The sequence below is a fragment of the Lepisma saccharinum genome, chromosome 8 (assembly GCF_977018435.1).
Source record: "Lepisma saccharinum chromosome 8, izLepSacc3.1, whole genome shotgun sequence".
In the NCBI taxonomy this organism is placed as follows: Eukaryota; Metazoa; Arthropoda; class Insecta; order Zygentoma; family Lepismatidae; genus Lepisma; species Lepisma saccharinum.
The window spans coordinates 74,086,903-74,109,151 of NC_139236.1; the positions used below are offsets into that span (position 1 = coordinate 74,086,903).

Genomic DNA, 22,249 nt, shown 5'->3' on the forward strand with positions numbered 1-22,249 from the left:
TTGTAGATGAAATAAATTAGAAATTCCGATAGTTTTTTTTTAATATACAGCACAGAGGTGCCAGATTCGAAATCTGGCTAAGGTAAGTGTGTCCCATTATTTAATATAATCGGTTCATCATTCATCCTCAACGTCGAGATTAACACAAGAGCGATGCGACGCAATATAATCGAAGTAGAAATTAAGAAAGTATTTTACGCCACTTCTCTGCCTATTTAGGCTAATCGCGATGATGGTGAATCACGATTAGATGAACGAGATGAAAATATTTTTTTCCAGAACAATCATGCCCAAATCTGGACTCGAACTGGGAACTTTCGATGGTGGGATCGTTACGCATTTTCATCCACTCTGCCCTACTATGTTCGATTCTCTTTTCATGTACGGAACTCTTTTTTTAAATTATGCACAATTTTTATTTACCTTCTGTCATTTTTTGTTCTCCTTTCAAAATTCACTTAGCTCCTCCTCTTACTGTACGACGTTTATGATAGGCTGGCCTATGCTGTCCATCTCCGTGATGAAGTTAGACACCGCAGCGCGGTACAATACCAGAGTGTTTGAATACCGGATGAGGCATTTGTCTGTCATGTCGAAAATTGGAAAACAAATGTAAATAAATGAAAGCAAGGAAGTGAAAAATAAAACATGGAATGAAGTTTTTATAAGTCGGCGAGGCGTCTGACTGCCACGGAGGTTCGATCCCCTTGGCGCGTGAACTAGATTTTTATGAACATTCACCTGTTGGGTTCAGCCAGATTCCAATAAGTAGCTGCCTGGGGCAATCATGAGAGTAAAGGCGTCCCGGACGTGGTGCTGATCACATCACCTCTGAGAATGGTTGATATCGTGAATGTGTGGGGCCCTACCTCCACTACCTCACATTCACTTTTACTTTGATCGCAAGACCGATAGTCGACCAACGACAAAGTTTCCGGATGCAAGTCTACAGCGAATTTGCCTAGAGTGGCAGAGGAGTGACGGAAAACAACAAAAATACACATGTATTTTGTAAATGTAGTGTTGTAATAAGAATATCATATGTGTGAAAATTTCTCGAACGGAATTGCACAGATGCAAAGTAAGAGCAGCTACAAAGAAGCACCGCTTCAGGTGAGGTGGCGGTAACTTCAACAAATCAAATAAGAAAGGGAGAGTCCAAGTGATTAAAAATGTGAAGCAGCGTTGAAAATTACATAGATTCTCCAACAAGGTTTGTGGAGAAATTTATATTGGGATTGGCTTTTGGTGTCTAGGTAATCTATCAGAGAAGGAAGCTGGACATTCCCCACTGAATAAGGATATTTTTATTGTTATTATTATTACTGCCTCTAGTCGATGTTGGGCAACGGATCACCCAGCGGTGGATTGGCTTTTCACCCTACCTCGACAACACCACTCCAGTGATATATCCACACACCCTCCCGCCTATCGCCCACAACATTTTCTCAACTCTATTATATATTTTTCGCAAAGGCCCCGCCCCATTTTTGGTCATTTTGGCTTTAAAAGTACCCTTTTACCCTCTAAATATGAACGTATCCCTTCCAGATGGAAAATGTTTGGATCAAGGCCCCTCCCGTCCTTATTCGATCGGCAATAGACGCCCTCTTCTTTTGTTACACAGCTGGAAGAAATTACGATCGAGAGTTGTATCGCCATTGTAGTTTGAAGTTTCGCCAACTTTGAGACGAATACGGATCGAATGGGAAATGTAGTTTGGAAGGAAAAACAAAAACCCGGTTAAATAGGTGTCCCGAAAGTTTTTTTTTTGCGACAGTGAATACATTTTATAAAACCATGGCAACTCTAATGCAGTCCAGACTACTGTGGCGTATTCTCTATATTACCGTATTTACAGCCGGTAAACCAACTTTTTCACATATTTGTATACATTTATCTATAATATATGTGTAATTGCTCATTATATACTCGTATTATGCAAAATATTGAAAGAAGCTTTTAAACCAGAATTTAAGTAAATAGTTTAAAGGAGTTTAAAGACTGATTTATGTTTGCCTTTGATCGTTCTCCAACGCACCCTTCTGACGACCCGGGTTTCCTACCTGGAGGACGAAGGGACCGAAACGAGTGGCTGTTCAAGATATTAGTTTTAAAACGAGTGGTTATTTAAAAACACGCGGCCTTCCACCGCTACAAAGAGTGTTGGCAGGAGAAAACTGCCTCTTCTTTCCTGCTCTCTGTGCCACGCTTGGCAAATGCAGTTTTGCTACATTAAGGGAAATTTCCATTGGTGCAGAGACATCTAGATCAATTTTTAGGTATAAAGAGAGATTTTATGAAAAAAAAATAGAAATTGACGGAAAATTTGAAGTTGTCGGACTTCTGTGTTTCTTTTACTTGCATGCCTGCAATGGTGCTTTAATTATATTAAATGTACAAGTAATTTATCTAGACGTGTATAATAAATAAGTAAATAAATAAGAATTGTTGCAGTAAACACGGTAAAATTTTAAGAATATGCCACTACCCGGCTAGCTTATTTGTGCTGATTTTTTTTTTTTTTTTGATCCTTTAATAACCTAGAAAATGTTACTAGATGTGCTGTAGAAGGATGCTATGTTGCTCGAATATTTTTTGTTCGGTTGAGTCGTGCATTTTAAGAGGGGAACCTGCCCCGTATTCCCTGGTTTATCCGCGAATCGCCTTGCGGCTACGTCAATAAAATGAAAAGGAAAAAAGAAACCGCCCACGACTCTTTTGGATGTGGAGGAAGAATATTCAAGATATTCATTTTAAAAACTCCTAAAAACTACCTCCGAATTTCAAACTCGGCTCATTTGAAAATTGCCTCCCTCTACCATGTGGTGTTACCCAGCATGCCAAAGGGAAAAAAAGGTCTAAACGAAGCATGGAAAGGTCTTAAATTATTCATGGAGAACTTTTGGGTTAAAAAAACTACCAGAGATGAAGGTCCGCTTATGATATTCATGCAATGATAACACAGAAACGAATCTCTCATCTTGAAATCTTTTGAAAACTCCTGCGCCAACATTTTCATACCTTGTACTGCTGAAATGTCTATGATTATTCTTCGCGGTCGAAAATGTAGGTAGCTTGTCTTTTGTACAGCATGGTTTAATTGTAAAAGTAACAATTTACATATGACCATAAAGTGAATGCTCTTTAAAACTGGTATATTACTCGTATTTGTGGAAGTAATTTGTTAAGATATTTTACCAACTGCTGCCGTTAAACTTATGTTTAAATCTAAACTTAAGTATAAAAATTGAAGAGCTCTACAGTCTAATTGTTGAAACTTAAAGTATCAGACGTGAATGCACACTGTTTATATTTATTTTTAACGTTCTTTTTAATTAATTTAATAAAGAGTATGATTCTTATTCAATTCCAAATGTGTTCACTGAAATTTTACAATGTATACTGACAGTTCTGTTGTAGTGAAAATTTCCGCGAGAATGCGAAAAATTTACATTGGATTTAGTACGTATGATCCAAATTTCTTAACGTTCGACTAAGTTACTAGTCTAATGTAGCGAAGGAATTTTCATGTTTACCTTTTATTATTACTTTCTAATTCATACTAGGTAAGTTTAGTCGTATGTATAGTGGCTGATACTTTAAGAAAAATACTAAATATATCCGAACCCGTCTGATTCTTCAGTGTAAAATGAAGTATAAATTACATAGAATGACGAAGTCTTCCATTCGTATCAATCCATAGGATTATTCTTTATTTTTATTTTAACTTTCTCTAAGCTTCATTTCACCTAAGTTCATTCACTTGTTTACACCAGCTGTCCAGTCCTCTCAGATATTTGAATTATACATGTTTGGTTAGGATAATTACCTGTCTACACTTAGAAGAACGATGATGATTTTAAGGAAACGTAGAGTAAAATGAACTAAGCTCTCTCTAATCTTCGTAGGTAGTTCACCTAAGTCAGTCAGACTGCTCCTTCTCTCCCTTTCAAAGTCCTGTTGCCTGTCTCTAATCAAAACAAAAAGTGAGTCTCTTCTCAGTCTGTCCGTCACTCTCAACACCTCTCTCTGCAGACTTCCTATACTCTGATCAGTCAGTTTTTACCTTCCTACTCATGTAAGCTGCTACTTGTTTACCTCATGTAAACCTTGCAGCCCCAATATATCAGGAAGTGGAAGTCTGCGTAACACACGACTGTGCATAATTCAAATACCTGTGAGGACTGGACAGCTGGTGTAAACAAGTGAATGAACTTAGGTGAAATGAAGCTTAGAGAAAGTTAAAATAAAGAATAATCCTATGGATTGATACGCATTATATTACTCATATAGTCACGAACATTTACTGGCTCTAACAATAACATAGCCGACCTCCGTGACGGAGTGGTTAGCACAGCACGCTACGAGGTCAGGGGTCGCATGGGTGTTCTTTGTGAGTGTCCCTTCGTGAATTTCATCATATCATCACATCATATGTCCGCACCAGGATATTCGACACCAAAATGTCCTGGACCAATCAACTTGACTAACGTCAAGGTCATTCGGTGATTAAGACAACAGTTAAAAAAAGGCTTACGCCTATCGATTCCCAATTAAACGAGTTCATTGTTGCATGGCTACATTTGCACCACTTCTAAACAGAGCTCATCCCCCACCCTCACCCCCTCCTGACACAACGCAGCCACAAATTAGTTTGATGATTGCTTTCTCGCTGTTGGAAACCGTCCAAATTGCAGAATCAGTTGTCCACTTCCTCTCTCTCCCGAGACCAATCAGGAGCGAGAATGGAAATGTTCCACTAGCACGTCAACAACTGTCGTGTGATCGCTTTTTGGAGTTGAGGTATGAGAAAAGTTTTTGTAGATTTCCATAATTTTACATCTTCTTGTAATTACAGATCAAGTACTTCTTACACTAATGTTTTGTTTACAGTCTTGATCAGGATTATGTGCAGCAACGTCGCGCATAACTGCAGAGAAGGAGAGAAAGCGAGTGGGTGGAGCAAAGCAGTGGGCGCTGCTGCAAGCAACTTGTCCTCTCCATGCAGTCTCTTTCCATTTCACGCGTTCATTGGTCGAGTCACTACTTGCGCAGAGACTTGTTTTTGTTTGCTTGCTTCACAGACATCTGGGGAAGAGTATAGAAAGTGTTTCAGGTAGATTATTTACTTACACGTACAGTACGTAAAGTGTACACCCAAATCGACATAACTTATAAATGCAACGGACATTTTAAAATCTTAATAGAAGAGAGAATTGGTGTTTATGATCCATTCCAAATAACGAAACAAAATCAAATAAAAAGTTTGCATTTCTTAATTAGCTACAAATTTAGTTCAGTATCGTTCACATGTCTTGGGTTCGAATATCGATTAGACGATAGGCACCAAATAAATCCACGTTCTGAAATGCAGAACTACATATTTTTAGTTTTGTGAACTCCTTTATACGTATGACTAGAAATGAAGCCTTCCACGAGGCTCCGTGATGGTGTACCATATGGCCTTGTAATCAAGGGATCCCCGGTAGGAGCGCACTGCACAGTGGTACAGCCTCGATTAAGCCATCTGAGCATAAAGTGTATTTACAAGATAGGTGAAGAAACAAGAAAGCTTTAAAAGCAACCTCCACATACGGGAGAAAAGTTTTGCTGAAAAAAAATGGACCGTACAGAAAGCTGAGAGAAGACAGAATTTTTACAGTGTCGCACAGTGACAAGATAATTTGTGTAAAGAAACCAAAACTTTTGGTAATTTCTGTTGAGAGTTGAAGAAAGCATAATATTCATAATGTTGTATAAGCTCTCTTATGCTTCCTTATAGTATCCGAAGGAGTGAAGGGATGCTTTTCACTTTTGTGAAAAGCAAAATACAATGTTTCAAGACCTCTTGAAAATCAAGTAGCGCAATCTGGATATTTTAAACAGACATTTACATCCATCTCCATTGCAAACTTTTAGTTTCTGAAGGTACTCACCGCTACGACGCAAGGGCTCTCTGGTTCGAATCCCGACCTGGGCACGGCTGTTCTTCGTGAGTATTTGTTCATCAATTTTATCACTTTGTTACCCATCCTCATATTCGCGATTAGTCAAAGTGACCGAAAAGCGAAGCAAAATAAACGAAACCAATAAACCAAAACTCTCCAAGGTTTTGAACCCAACACTTTTACCTTCCTTACGAAAGTAGTTCCTGATATATGGAACCTTGAGACAGACGCGCATATATGGGGTGGTTAGTTCTTTTTTTATGCCCTCGGTTGATTGGTAGTCCTGCATCTGCCCCTAACGCATTGCAAATCCATTAGAAGCTAACGGTTTACACACACATGGTTAAAATGTCTCCCGCGGACAAAATTCGATTACGGTCCTCTTTGAGTCTCCGTGCCTTGTTCCCGGAGTGTGGCCAGAGAGTGCAGCTGCAAATTCTATTAGAGAACCCCACGTTACGCCGCTCGTTGTCCATTCTCATTACAAGCCTTTGAGGTAATGGCGTCCGTGTGTTCGCGTTTATGTGGTTTCGGTTTCCCCCTTGCCTTTTTGTTGTTATAAGCTGCTTTCGGTTCTTCGGCTTTCTCGTGATTTTCAATGTCCAAGTTCCTCTGCCATTGTCCACGTCCTCTAGTTTCCTCGCTTTAAATCCCTGTGGTACTCCCTCCCACCCACACGTAGCCAGGGGATCTTGTTAGGTTGGACTCGAGGGTAGGTCTGCTCCGTTGATGGTCACTAGCACAAGCAAATAGGAAACACTCCAACAACCACAGCCAACATTAGTAACAGATTACACACACACACCCACCCACGCACATCCGAGGGCAGAGTAGGAACAATTGCATCATACGGCTTATAGTAAGTCGGAACGAATCGGAACTCCGTTCCGGCTAAGTTTAGTGCCGGAACTCTGTTCCTGCTGCGACATTGGGCATTTTATTTGTTTAATACGCTCTGCAAGAGTCCATCCTTTGTTACATTAATTCTTGTAAACAATATATAAGGAGGAAAAGAGAAACTTCTTATACTAAATTCGTCTCCCTTGCGTGGGTGGTTCGAAAATGTAGGGGGAAAAAATCATATATTTCGCTTAGTGCTATTCGATTTAAGATAAATGAGAACCCAATTTTGTGAAATGCTTGCGCTTTACTTTGGACGTAATAATAATAATGTTTTTTTTTGGTTCGCAACGGTACACTGTGCCGGCATCTTTTTATAGATGAGAATAAGCTTTATTTTAACGGGAAATGTGTGTGTCTGTGTGTGTTCATATTGATCATTTATGAACGTAACACAATATTTAGATTAATTATGATGAACACAATAGCAAATAGTAAGATCAACAAAGCAACTTGAAGAGAACTGAAACCTTCCTTCCCAGAAGAAAACTGATTTTAATAATAATAAATACCATTATTATTTTAACATGCATTTATTACTACTACTGTTACTAGAGATCATTCCCTGACATTTGCTACTAGACTCGGCGGCAAGCGACCCGGCGTCAGCGCTTGTCTTTCCCGGTGAACGGGTCCGCGACAGTGTCACGCTACAGTCTGTTTTTTCGCTCTCCCTGCCTTCGCTCTCTTTCCCTTTCTGTTGACGTTGCAGACTGACGCCAGTATAATCCTCCCTCGGAAGTTGTGTTGTGTTGTGTCGTGTCCGTGTGTTGAAGATTGTGGCTTAATATGGCACCATAAAAGTTTACATTACAACATAGGATTTATCTTGTCGAGTGTTACTTCGGAAAGAGGAATTGTGGAGAAGTGTGACAACGTTTTGCAAGAAAATTTCCTGGTATTCCCGTTCCACATAGGACCACTATATTAAACCTCGTAAAAATGTTTAGAGTAACAGGGTCAGTTCTGAATAAAAGTGGAAAGAAAAACGCACGTGTACTTACTGAGGAAAAACTCGATGAGATAGGACAAAGGTTAGAACAGTCTCCTCGGAAATCGATCTGCCGCCTCTCACAACCACAGCATTTAGAGCCGCTAAAATTCCTTAAATTTATTTTTATTTATGGGGAAATCTAAAAAATAAAGTATACAAAGACAATCCGCACACCATCTGTGAGTTAAAAGAGAGTATTGTACGAGAAATCGGGAGAATTACAGTAGACGAACTTGCACGCGTAAATGCCAATTTCCTTCGGAGATGCAAGGAATGTGTTGCAGCAGAGGGACATCATTTTCAACACCTTCTGTAGTCAAGGTTAGTATTCTAACTAACTCTCTAGCCTTCTTAAACCCGAAGGTTCATGGCTGCGGCAACACAGGCCTTCCATCTGTCCCTATCTTGAGCAAGATCTATATTTTTCCATTCCTACAGATTTCCTTTAGGTCCATCTCAACGTTGTCCCTCCATCTTCGTCTTGGCCTTCCTACAGGTCTCTTACCAGGGTTTCCCAACAAGAATCCTGTAAACGCCTCTTTCCTTTCCCATTCGTGCCACATGGCCTGCCCACCTAAGTCTTCTTGATTTAATTATTCTAATAATATCTGGACATGAATACAAATTATGTAGTTCTAAATTATGTAACCTTCTCCACTCACCTGTCTCCTCATCCGTTTTAGGTCCAGATATTTTCCTAATGATCTTATTTTCAAATACTCTCAATTTATGCAAGGTTAGTACACAATATGAAAACTGTAATTTTAATAGCCGACTCTACCGACTGTCGCGGACCCCGATCACCGGGAAAGACAAGCGCTGATGCCGGACTGCTTGCCGCCGGGTCTCGTAGCGAATATCAGGGAATGTTCTGTAGTACTAGCAGCAGTAGTAGTAGCTAGTTGTTCTCCTTTCTATTAATTTGTAATTGGCGTTCCCGCTATGACTGGCACCAGTTTAAGTACTGTATAAAAGTAAAATAAATTGATTCGATCTGCTTAATTCTTTCATCAGTTATTTACTGTTGCAGCAGCTGCTGTAAATAATAATCGAACTGTGAAACCAATGTGCTTATTCTTCTATTTCAAAACACTCTAATCCCTGCCACTAAAACGTAAACTAACCTAACCTAACCTAACCTAACGTATATGCGCGTAAAAGGGACTTGGAACAAAATTTTCCACCCTTTTCCTCCTCATTTCAAATAAGGATTCAAATACCACGAAAATGCACATTTTACTACAAGAGAAATTGAATTCATTCACCCTTATACTGGCGAGAAATTGGAAGCAATGAAACAAATTATTTTAACAAACTACGAGTATTAGTTCAGCTAATTTAGTTCAGCAACAGCTCTCGTGCATTTGATCTGACCAATAAAAGTTATATTTAATGTAATGATACCTATCGGCAGTGATTCGTATAACGAAACATAACATGCTTGAATTTGTATTAATATAGAAATCGGAGCATTTTCCACGTCTCGACGTGTCGACTGAAGATAGGAATTAGAAAGAAAGGAATTCCCAACAAAATCTGGACGTCTGGTAGCCTCAGACTACTGTTTTCTCGTTGTTTCCCTTTTTTCTTCGTATTTTTGCTTCCGTCTCTCTTTTTCTACCTTTCCATCCCAGTCTCTTTCTTTCTTAATATATCTTTCTTTTTTTTCCTCTGATTCTCTTTACATTTCTGTTTATTTTTCTATCGCCTTTCCTCTCTCTATTTCTGTCTTTCTTCTTACTCTTTTCCAATTTTTTTGAACATCTATTTCTCTTCCTTCTCATTTTCTTTATTACTTTCTCCTATTTATGTCTCTTATTCTTCCTCTTTCTATCTCTTTATTCTTCTGTGTATGTGTAATTCTTGCTACACTTAAAACATCTGAAACTTTCACGTAAAGATGCGTTGTTTTAAAGGCTGTGGCCTTCAAATTGTTTTGGAGGCACGGGAGACAATTATGCGATTTTCTAGCAAATTGAGATTTTCTGACTTTACATGTATTGGAACTAGCCATTGATAGGTTATTTTACGTTTTTTATGCCACTTTTGATTAATCGCTACGATGGTGAGATGATGGATGAACGTGCAAGCACAGCACATGGACACTGCTAAATAGAAGTCATCTAGAGGCTTATGCTGGCTGTGAGTCCTTATTGGTTACAAGAGTGTGCAACGTTGAACAGAAATTGACATTTGGGTGCCTTCTCCAAAGGACACGCTTTACACAAAGATAATTAGCAACTCATAATTTATTCCCCGTGGTCTACATTCAAACGAATTGGCTTGATGTATCTCTGTAAATATTGCATCGTTCTCCATGAAGCACCGTTTTCGACGATGAGCTCGTGGTTCTAATAAAAGCAGTTTAGGGAATGATATATGCATCAGTGAAGCCAAAGAAGAGCCACTTCTGCATGTAAATTTTTCATGCATCGTCAAAGTGGCCATCGGCTGCTCAGCGACGCTGATATCTACCCATAATTCCCTTGGCAAATCTCCACACATGGCTGCTTGCGCACTGAAACAGGCTCTGTATCTGAGCCACGAGATTGATAATCGCTGCATTGCGAACCGATGCGCTGCCAAATTGGCTGGTAGTGTTTCTGAAGGATTGTGAATAAAAGTACCATTGGCCGTTGAGACAATGATGAACCACAATCGTATGTATATTAGAATACTGCATGGAACCACTTGTTCGAGCGTTTACAATGGAATATCATTTTAATGTGACAATAATCGTAGACACATACATGTATATGTAATACATCTGCCTTGGCAGTTTCAGCCCACAATGATCTATTTAATTTTCGTGTACCACAGTAGATGTGTTTTACCAACGTCACAAACTGTTGAATTATGGCTTCATGCAGCCATGACTGAAGCCAGTTCTTGGAAGCATACGAAATTCAAGCGGACGGGCGGGAGATACCAACACGGACATTAGTGATTTAAAACAAACGTGCAGTTGGTTCCGATGTAATGAAAGCTACGTGGTGGATATTTCCTTGCAAACGACAAATAAAATTGGCCTCAATCATGGCGGCTGTGCACATCCTGACGTCACATGAAACCCACTTATTGGTAAATATAGATTAAATACATTTTAACATGTTGATGATTACTATGATCACTTAACTTTCAATTTCACGGCGTTTTTCCTTTGACGATCTATATTTGAGGGCCCACTTGAACAGACAAATTACGGTTATACGTGTACTACTGAGCTTCGAGCGTATATCGCTCGTTTTGCCTGTTCGAGCGTATTCGCTTGAGCGAAGAAGCTCTCGTTTTCACACGATATCTAGCGTCGTCCGTACGAACTATTTGGTGCTCGAGCAAAATGCTCTCCCTGCAGCACCATAGTGTACATAGTGCACACACACTGTGCCGTTCAGCATGGACGAGCGCTCACAGCATGTCGAGGATTCAACGGCTATGAGTTTTCTTACTAGCGTTTTTACTTCCTCGTTGTGATCTCTTTTCAATCCCAAAAAAGGAAAACACATTTTTAATGTAAACAACCACGTGGTACATGCTCATGATTGTCACTAGCATTTATTTTTTTCTGCCGAACAATATTAAGGCTGTAGTACGCTTCGTACAGACTATGAAAACAATCGACCTAAGGGCTCTCTTTTGATGAACTGATTGATTGATTGGATTCGTTTTTCTGCCAGTTTTGACTAATCGCGAAAATGAGAATGAGTGGTGATGATATGAAAGAATACTCGCAAAGGACACCACCCATGCCCAGGCCGGGATTTGAACCCGGGACCCTTGGCGTCGAAGCGCGTTGTGCGAAGATGAGTGATGAAATTGATGGACACTCACAAATAAACATCCTCAGACCGGGATTCGATCCCTGGATCCAGGACTCCCTTTGGAGTGTCAATATATCTAATGTAATAAATCAAATTGAACTGGCAATATCATGTATGGGATCGAAGAATAATTTGGGGATACGGATACGCCTTAAATACGACTATCCTTATGAGATAGTGTTTCCTATTACTTAGATATATTACTATTAGTACCTTGTCCTGCAGAAAAAAATATGCTACAAAGATGAATACATATATTATAAACGTTACTCTTATCAAGAGCTCATATGGTCGAGACGAGGCCTCCACTAGGAAAACGTTCTATCTATGGGAGCAGTTATTCCCCTTTTGTTATCAATTTCAATTGCTGTTTTAAGTCCACTTTATGTACAGGTATGATAATCGGGTTTGGGTCTAGTTTAAAGCAGGGTTTCGGAGCGGAGTGCGGAGCGTACTAAAGGAGCGCTCCGGAGCGACTTCGAAGCGTCAGTTCTACTCCGCTCCTCGCTCCGGAGCGGAGCGTGGTACGACAGCACTCCGATCCGGAGCGGAGTGGTTCGACTTTTTGAGTCGCACGCTCCGATCCGGAGCGGAGCGTGATATAACGGCACTCCGCTCCGGAGCGGAGTGGTTCAGCTTTTTGAGACGTACGCTCCGATCCGGAGCGGAGCGTGATACAGCAGTACTCCGCTCCGGAGCGGAGTGGTTCAGATTTTTTAGACGCACGCTCCGATCCGGAGCGGAGCGTGAGACAACAGCACTCCGCTCCGGAGCGTGGTTCTTTTGACAGCACGCTCCGATCCGGTTTAAGAGGTTTTTTTCACACGAATGCTGTAATGCAACTATGAATAATGGGAATGTGCACATTAAAGCCGACTTCCGTGACGGAGTGGTTATAGTGGAACCACATGGAAGAGAGCCTGCAGTCCTGTTTCCACGTACTCTAGTTGTTTGTCTGTATGATTGCCCCCGCTTGGAGGGGAGGGACAGAGTGGATCATGCTTCCTTATGGCCCTAGTTGAACGGGTGAAGGGGGAGGTGCGCGGCGACTTTTGGCCGAAGGTTTTTTGTTTGTGGTCGCTCTACAGCACAGCACCCTATGACGTCATGGATCCTTGGGGTGGTTCAAATCCCGGCATGGGCTTGTACAGGGTCAACGAAGTTAGTAATAAGTTTGTTTTATACACTTGTATGTTGAATTGTATCTTCTGCAAATATGCTGTATAAAGAAACAAACTGCCGGAGTACTAAGTGAGGCGGGTGTACAATCTTTGTGTGTATCGTTCATCAATTTAATCATAACATCGATCATCCCCATCTTCGCGATTAGTCAAAAGCGACAAAGAAGAGAAGTACAATGAACTAAATCAATCAATCTATCATGAACATTAAACATTGGTAAAACAATACAAGAATGTTGTTTTGGCTCAATAGAGAGAGAGAGAGAGAGAGCTATAGTACGTAAATTGTTCATTTGATGTAAGTTGAAATATGAATTACGTAAATAGTATTTCTGTATTGAGATGTTCTATTTTGTATTGTGACTCTTAGATATAAGAGTTTGACTGTTATGTGTTGAATGGGTTACGAATAATTTCAAGCAATCAGTTTTTCTGCTTTGCGGATTTGTCCGACCCACCTCCCCCATACAACAGACAGCTTCGTTTTATGCCGTATTCCTTGTTCCTTGCAGGTGAATCAGTGCAATCGGCTAGCGCATTGGTCTTGTGCCCGTTTCAAGAGGGGAGGAGGGTGAAACTGGTACATAGCTTGTTTGTGTGTGCTTTCGGGGTTGAGAACTTCGTTCGCTGCGCTGTACGTTGCGTTCGACTTATCCGTACATGGTAGAGACATTGCCTTTGCCAGACAGATCCGGTTTTGCCAGTTGTATTACAATTATGCTACACCAATTCTGGCTAGATTGTTCTCTTTTAAAAGTTACTTGCGCGTGTTGTTCTTCTCTTCACTGTCATAAAAAGAAGCCTTTAAAGGCTGTGTTCTCTTGTATCATTACATGCATATTATGTGTGCTTGTCAACGGTGATGTATGGACATTTAATGAAATTTTTAACGCCGCTGATACGTGGACGTCTTCAGGATTTTTTCCAGGAAGGGACAAGCAAGGTATTTTTCCAAGGAAGGGGGGCAGAATGAGGCAGAATTTCCCCAAAATAGTATTACTCCCTTTAAAAGTTATCATGTTCCTGCAACGCCCTTGCAATAATTAACATATATTACTGTGACTGAAATGAAATTATGTGCGTGAAGTATGAGCTTTTTGATTCACTTTCATTTCCGGGTGGCGTGGCCCCCCCTCCCTTCCGGACGTCCATGCGTATGGATAAATCATTCCAACCAGTCTCGGTTAATGGAATTATAAGGTGACTAGATTTCTTAAATCAATATACAAGAACAACAAAGGAAAATCCGTAATTATTAATTCTATGCATCATAAGCCACGAGAATCATGGAAGATCTATACTGTAATAATGAATTGAAGGAAATCTTACCGAGTTTTTATTTATAGTCTACCTGTTCAAGTAGGAATGGAAAGGTGCACAAAAAGAATTACAAAAATGTATGTAAAAGAAAACCAAGTATTTCGATCAAGCTATTTCTATAGTTGTAATCAACAAGTACAAATTGTCATTTCAACTAAGTATAAGTTTCAATTTGTCTTTACAGGACTATTAACTTTGCCTTGCCTTTAATCGTATATTTCTCATGATCCGTAATTTTAAACAAATCCTAGATAAGTCGGCAAAAAAATAGGACACCGAAACTATGGAAAAGAAATATACTGTGATAGAGAAACAAACACAAACCAATGACATTAATGCGGGTCAAACCAACACCATTTGTCGTTGAGAGCTGAACTCACAGAAATATTCCCATGGAATTCGTTATTCGTCTGATATTGAATACCCAGTGATGCTTTCTGTTATGTAATAGACACTTATGAAGTGAATACATTATTAGGACTTTGTCAGATTTCAGAAAACACACACACATACGTAAAAGATATGAATAAGAGGTTGTTCATTTGGAAATTAATTTCCAAGTTGTATTTTTATGCTCTTGTGAATAGATGTAAAGGTAAGTGAAGTCTCTTATTGTTAAACAGAATTACAAATTTATATTTGCTTAAGGATTAATTTATCACAATATACATTGCAATTTTACATTCAACATACGTTGAAACAATGCCTTTTGTTATGGACTTTTGGTGTATTTAAGACTCAACAATACGCTATCGAGAATAGATCTACAGTTTAAATCCTACCTAAAGTGGGATTCGAGCCACTATGTCCCTCCACCGGGTATCGATCTCAGTGCCCCTTCATTACAAAGCGGCGTTGTTACCACTATTTTATCGGGGTACAGCGCGCTACCTTTTTTTTTAAGTACACATTTATCAATTCTCTCATTAACATCGTCGCTATTAACCAAAATTCAAAGCTAATTAATAAAAATCAAATCAAATGCCATCAGTGAGGAAGGCACGTATTGCTCGCAGCCCTGCTTTTCAAAATGAAACCATAAAATTCAGGACATGCCCCTATCCAAGTAGATAATATTACATTTTGTGTTTATCACGGTTATTAAGGTTTATACATCTTGTTTCGACTTATCTGCTGACTACACATTGTTCATTACTGAAAACTTGCTTTCAGTTTGCTGTGTACAACGTACTTAATACAAAAATATATTAATTTTATACGTATACGTTTTCTGGCTTTCTAGACTCAGAAAGTTAAATATAGCAACATTCCATTCGTCGTTTTCCCAATTTTTTTGCAATTTTCTTATAACCACCATGCCTATTTCCAGGTTACTGCTTACAAACTTGAAATGTTAGATATGGCAACCAGACATTTTGTAATTTTTGCAGTAGTATACGTATGTAACCATTAAATACCTATTTCAACGTCCTGCCTTTAAAATTGGGAAAAAGAATCGATATGACAACCCTGTATTCCATACTATTGAAATTCGCCTGTTCGGCTGTATGCAAACAGCATTCCGATTTTCGACTTTGTACCTTCATAAAATTAAACCAAATGTGGCAATTTACATTTTTGGTTAAGCCGGTTTTCAACTTTCTAGTGTCAGGATTTTCAAAAAGTTAGATATGAAAACTCTGTATTTCAAATTAAAACGTTTCCTAATTGGCCGTGTTTACGGTAACATTAATAAGCATGATTCCGATTTTCAACTTCATACATTCAAAAATCGAAAAGTTAAAATTAGCAACCTGAATTTCCAATTACTTTAAACTTTTCCCTTTCACTACATTCAAAGTATCATACATAACCAGCGTAAAAGAAAGTTAGATATGGCAATCATGCACCAGCGAGTGTTTTGCATGAACACCTGTCTGCCTTTTATCTTCCCCCGTACAAGTTGCTTCGCCTTCCTCTGCGCGCTCTTGGCCTTTAGAACAGAAGGTCGAATGGATTCTCTCCAGTAGTTTCGCCAGTGTTACTTGAACCAATATTCCGGAATAACACACTTCTCCCGCGGCGTGGACTGTAACGTCGGGCCCATATGCCGAAGTGCTTAGCCCGAACCAGAAGTTGAACCGAAATGAGTTTCAGTCGCGATCCCTGGTGGCAGGAAATGAGAGTGGTTCCATTCTCTCAATTTATAAAATCACAGGTGGCTATTGAAATATATTGTCCCCAGAAGTAGTAGTAGAGTAGTAAAAGTGATAATGAAAATGTAATAATAATAATAATAATATCGCTCTCTTCACGAAAACAGTCCAGTGAAGATCGAAGCTTCCCCTTGCCTCCTCCACACCCCTGGCCCTCCAGGTTTGCCACACTTCTTCTACGCTTCACAGTTGACACATTTCGCGTTGTACGTATGCAGTTGATTGTGCCTTGACTGGTGTCTTGTGTAAGGATTATTGCTTGCTTATTGGCAACACTGTAGGTGAGTGACGTAATCTTGTATGGACTGTTTCCGTGGCGTTAGCTTTAGTAATAATCAGTTTTATAACAACAATAACGGGCGATGTTCAAATGCCGTACAAATTCCACAAACAAAATTACTAATGTACTCGGAACCTTTGATCGTTAGTTTTCTGTATACACTCGTATTATCCAACCTCGGAGCGCTCCGGAGTCGTTCCGGAGCGGAGTGGGCAAGTTCTTAGAATATCGCTCCTCGCTCCGGAGCGGAGCGAGAAATTTTCCAACTTCCTCTGCTCCGATCCGGAGCGGAGCGTGTCAAGGTAGCGCTCCGCTCCGGAGCGGAGTGAACCATTTTCTAAAATTTCGCTCCTCGCTCCGAAGCGGAGAGAGAAATTTTCCGATTTCCGCTGCTCCGCTCCGGAGCGGAGCGGGCTAAGACATCGCTCCGCTCCGGAGCGGAGCGAACCATTTCTTAGAATCTCGCTCCTCGCTCCGGAGCGTGGGCAACAGCCGGAGCGTTGATCCGCTCCGCTCCGAAACCCTGGTTTAAAGTGGGATCCGAACCACAATGTACCTCAAACGTGTATTCAACCCGGGACCTCTTGATTACAGGGTCACGACGTTAATACTGCGCCAACGGGGAGACCTGGGCTCCACTACAACAGAAGGTTTCTCCTTTGTAATTAAGTGGTCATAGGTTTGATTCCTACAGGAGGTACGTAGTGTTTCGTATCTCACCTTAAACTGTAGATCCACCCCTGTTTTTACTATCTGAGCACAAGGTGGGCTTGAATTTTCTCAAAGTTATAAAGTTCGTCAAAATTCACTTTGACGCTTAGATAAGCTTCTCGGAACATTTAAAGTGTGATGTACGAAGGATAGTCGGAAAGATAGTTTCCCGCATGTGTATTTTCGGAAAGGGTGGAAATTTTGGGTTGGAAATATGTTGTGGTTATACGGGCATCGTCCTTCTTTTGTTGTTTGACGCACAACCTTTTGCCATCAGGGTGCGCCACCGTACTGCTGTTTTAAAAACAGGAAGAGTTGAGAAGTGCGTGCTAGGTCGGCATGGTGAACAGAGGTGTGTTGCAATCGTGGACAAAGGATGAAGTGCGAGTTGTTGTTCGCTACGAACGGTTGAGACTTCCGATACAAACAAAGAAATTAAATGAAAATGAAAATTTTGATTTTTCTCAACATTGAACCAAAGTATCTTCATCCGTAAACAGGACACGCAGTTTTACGAACCGGGTTTCTTGAGACTTGTGAAGCGGTACGAAAAGTGCCCGACTGTTGCTGGGGACTATTGTAACGAAGTCCTTGTGCTCATGTCATGTTGTCTCCAGAATAAAACTCTCTACAGATGGCAGACTTAGGTAACTTATTTTCCGACTATCCCTCGTACTATCTGAAGCACTGGGCAATGTTTCTCCATCGAGAATCGAACCCGGGACCCCTCGATTGTACGAATAGTACAATTAGCATTGTTTCTGCTTTCATTTGCTTGACGATGAAGAGTAAACGTTAAGGAGAAGCTGAACCTACCGTAGTACTCGTCGCACATATAGATGTCGTTGATGAGCTTCGGGTAGAATCGGACGAGCCTCTTGGCCAGGTCGGCGTGGACGGACGTTGCGTTCAGAAGACAAAGGTGCAGAATGGTCTCCCCCACAGCACCACGATCCTTCAGGTTCCAGCACACGTCCCTGTACTTGCTCAGATCTGTGAAAAGAAAGATATGGAGCAGGATGAGTTCATTAAAACATTTTAATAGAGGGAACGGTGCAATAATGAAATAGTGGTTAAAATCAATGAAGCCCAATAGAGAAAGAAAAAAAACACTATAAAACAGACGTTATATATTTACCTTTAATTACAAGCAGTGGCGGCGATTAGTGGGGCGTGAGGGGAGTTGCCCCCACCCACTTTTTGCCTCTTTTGCCCCGCACTATGCCTGCCTGTTAATGCCAAGCCTTGTCTAACAAGAGAAAGTAAACTGTCCTTGCTCCACCAGTTTTGGCACCCAATCCCCGCTAATGAAAACCCACAAATGTTCATAGTTTGACTTTGCTTTTTTGTTAACTAGAGTCGCTTTTCTGCCACTTTCGCTGTGCTAACCACTTGGCCACGGAGGTCGGCAAATATTAATAGTTAAAAAGGAAATCACAATTTGGGCCAATATTTTCATATTGTCTTGGTCATTTAAAATGTTTTCTTGCGTAAGCAAAAATACAGCTCCATTTGTAATCATCATACGTACTACAGAAAAAAGAAACTGTAGTTTTAAACGATAACCGAAAAACATGGCAATAATGAAATACACAATGTTACTGGGAAAACGCGATCTGAAAAGAAATTTTCGGTCGTAATACAATTGGATTATGTGTTCATCTTTGACAAGTAGATGCACCAGTTCATGAGATTTGTACTGTCTTCTCTGATTTTCATTTATGGACAAATGTTGCTTTAACTATGATGTTAATGTTGTTATTGTGCTAGGGCTCATTATTATATTATGGCTGTTTCAATATGAAATGCTGTTTCAGCTGTAAATTACGGAGGAATTCTGTGTGATACATGACAATAAGTAATATGCAATATTAATACTATTAATTAATATTATTATTAATAACAACCATGAGAACGAAACAGCCGATGCTGAGGCCAAGTGTTCTGATGCACATGGCGATGTTTTTGTCCATCTTCTGCAAGCCAGGGACATGCAGAATCTGTTTTGTTGCTCGGTTTTTGGCATTTGCCAGGAAGAGTGGAATGCGGTAACGGACAACAAGCTTCGCGCTATCAGTTGCAGCATTGGTGCATGGCGTTACTCGTACCTTCAATGCTGTCGGTGATTTTAACTCTACTTCGAATTGAATATAGCCGTCTCACACATCATAATTTTGCTTCAAGTGCTGTACCGCGTCTGTAATGTCGTTTTAAGTATTCGGCAGTGCTTGTATTTATTTCCAAAGACAGGATTTTAACCTTCCCAACAATGGGAGATGTTACGAGATGATGACAATGTTTCAGCTGATGTTTTTAGATTTATGAGAAGAGCTGCTGTCTTCTACTGTTTCTGAGGAAGTATTTTTAAGCATTGTCCTGTGCAGGTCCGTGTACAACTTTGCACATTTAACATTTCTCAAGGGGCTTCTTACGCCCCTTTTATTAACCCTTATGTAACGATTTTAGATCAGAGGATTTTCCTCCGTAAAAATCACTCTGAAGGGTGCAGAGTGGCCATATGTGTCGACACACCTAAAAATGTTAACTCATTCATTCATTCACATCTTATTTTACATCACTAACCCCCTTCTTTCCATAAACGTTGATTGGATGTAATTGATGCAGGCACTCATAAATGAACCCTTACTCTTAAGTACAGAACTCAAACCCAGAACCGTCCGTAACGAGATGGTGAGTCGATCACTCAATCCGTTCGAGTACGGAGCTGGCTTATTTTGAAGTAGATAAGTTTTTTTTTTTTTTTTTTAACCGTGGAGTATGTGTAAAGAAAAGTGCAGGGCCACCCACCTTTGAGAAACAATGGGTTGGCTCAAACACTTGAGTCATAAATTCACAAAAAAATCTCATACATGCCCCAACATTAATGCACATCAACAATGCACAATTACTTTTTTATCTTTTTTTTAAAAAAAATTCTTATTTCCTGATTTCAATAAGCAATCAACCACGTATCACGGTGACAAATAATGAATAATAAACCTAATACAGCATATAACACCATTAAGCCTTGTTTACACGATATAAAAAATCAATATGCTGACCAAGGCAGTAATTTAATTTTATTATAAAACATAAACTAAACGTAACGTTTCAATCTTATAGCAAGGTCTTCAGACTCTGCATCAAGTACAAATGTCTGAAGAAGTCCTTGTTATAAGGTTGAAACGTTACGTTTAGTTTATGTTTTATAATAAAATTAAATTACTGCCTTGGTCAGCATATTGAATTTCTAATACAGCAATAATCTAGCAAAAGAAATTAAAAACATGGATAAAATATGTACGATATAGAATAATACTTTGATAGTTACATTACATATTAAGTTGATTTTTACACAAGATCTTCAACTATACCTCTAATAATTAATAATGCCGAGTACATAATAACCACATTACCATCACGTCCAATTTATAGAATCCATAACATATTATTATTATTATGTATTAGTGTTTTTATTAATTCACTACCTACCATTCTCACTATTTACTGAAGTATAGGAATTTTGTCTAGTGCTATATTTGGGGACTTTGTAAGCTATAGCCCTCATGAAATGGTCAACGACAATCTTTGATAAAACCATATTATGCACAAATACACTAATTGTGATACTTCTTATTAAGTACAGGAGTACTTAAGTGTAATTTAAGTGATTCCAACCACTTATCATATTTAAATGTTACATAGCAATATTTGGTTTTCATACACAATACACATACACAATAATCTCATAATTTCTGAACTGATTCTTTATTTCCTACGTGACATTTAGCTGCCGAGTTCCATAATTCGGAACCATATTCTAATAAAAACTAACTAACAAACTCTCTAGCCTTCTTAAACCCGATAGTTTATGGCTGCAGCAACATAGGCCTTCCATCTGTCCCTATCCTGAGCAAGATCCATCCAATCTTTTCCATCCGTACCGATTTCCATCAGGTCTATCTCAACGTTATCTCTCCATCTTCGTCTCGGCCTTCTAATGGTCTCTTACCGTCAGGTTTCCCAACAAGAATACTGTAAACTTCTCTTCCCTCTCTCATTCGTGCCATATGGCCTGCCCACCTAAGTCTTCTTGATTTAATCATTCTAATAATTACTGGACATGCATACAAATTATGAAGTTCTAAATTATGTAACCTTCTCCACTCATCTGTCCCCTCATCCCTTTTAGGTCCAAATATTTTTCTAAGGATTTTATTTTCAAACACACTCAATTTATGTTCCTCTCTCAATGTAATGGACCAAGTTTCACACCCATATAATACTACAGGGAAAATTACTGTTTTGTATATTTCAACTTTTTGTTTCGTAGATATTATACGAGAAGATAAAAGTTTATGAAGTGTTTAAATAATATAAATAATAATAACACGACAGAATATTGTGTGGGCTCGGTCTCCACGATCGAGTATTTCTTATTTTGTTTAAAGTCACACGGATGTTCCATAACGATATTATTTATAGTGTTTGGCAATAGAGATATCCTGTACATTATGCAACCCAATCCTTCCTTCATTTGAAGCAGATCAAGGCAATTGAGGATACGAACAAAACAAGCAATGAGACTATAGAAGCGGCAGGGAGTCATGGGGGGGGGAAACCAGAACGGATGGTTTCCTTTGTCTACTGAACCGCAGAGCTGAAGGTTACCCAGCAGGACAGGACATGGAGTGACAAATCCAAATTGTTTGTTCAATAAGTCGTCGGAAGAGCGAACGCCGATCTTCATTTGAGCCGCGCGCGTGTTCGGAATGGATTTACAGAAAGAAGGGGTTTTCGAAATTCCACGGAAAACGGCGGTGGTGTTTTCTACCCCAGCGGCCAACTTAATTGAAAACCGAGACACTGCATGGCGGATTATTTAGTTAAATGACAGGTAAACAATGCGATGCTCTGGATTCAAAACAAGTGAAG

At 39.7% G+C, this 22,249-nt stretch overlaps 1 protein-coding gene across 4 annotated transcripts in view; it reads right to left on the reverse strand.

Annotated features, from left to right (window-relative positions):
- Positions 1-22,249, reverse strand: part of nan (transient receptor potential cation channel subfamily V member nanchung) — a 226,984-nt gene that overhangs the window by 89,874 nt on the left and 114,861 nt on the right. For all 4 annotated transcript variants that reach the window (XM_083127591.1, XM_083127590.1, XM_083127593.1 and 1 more), the window contains one exon: positions 18,131-18,307. In XM_083127591.1, the coding sequence (XP_082983717.1) occupies positions 18,131-18,307 (177 nt within the window). The remainder of the gene's footprint in view (positions 1-18,130; positions 18,308-22,249) is intronic.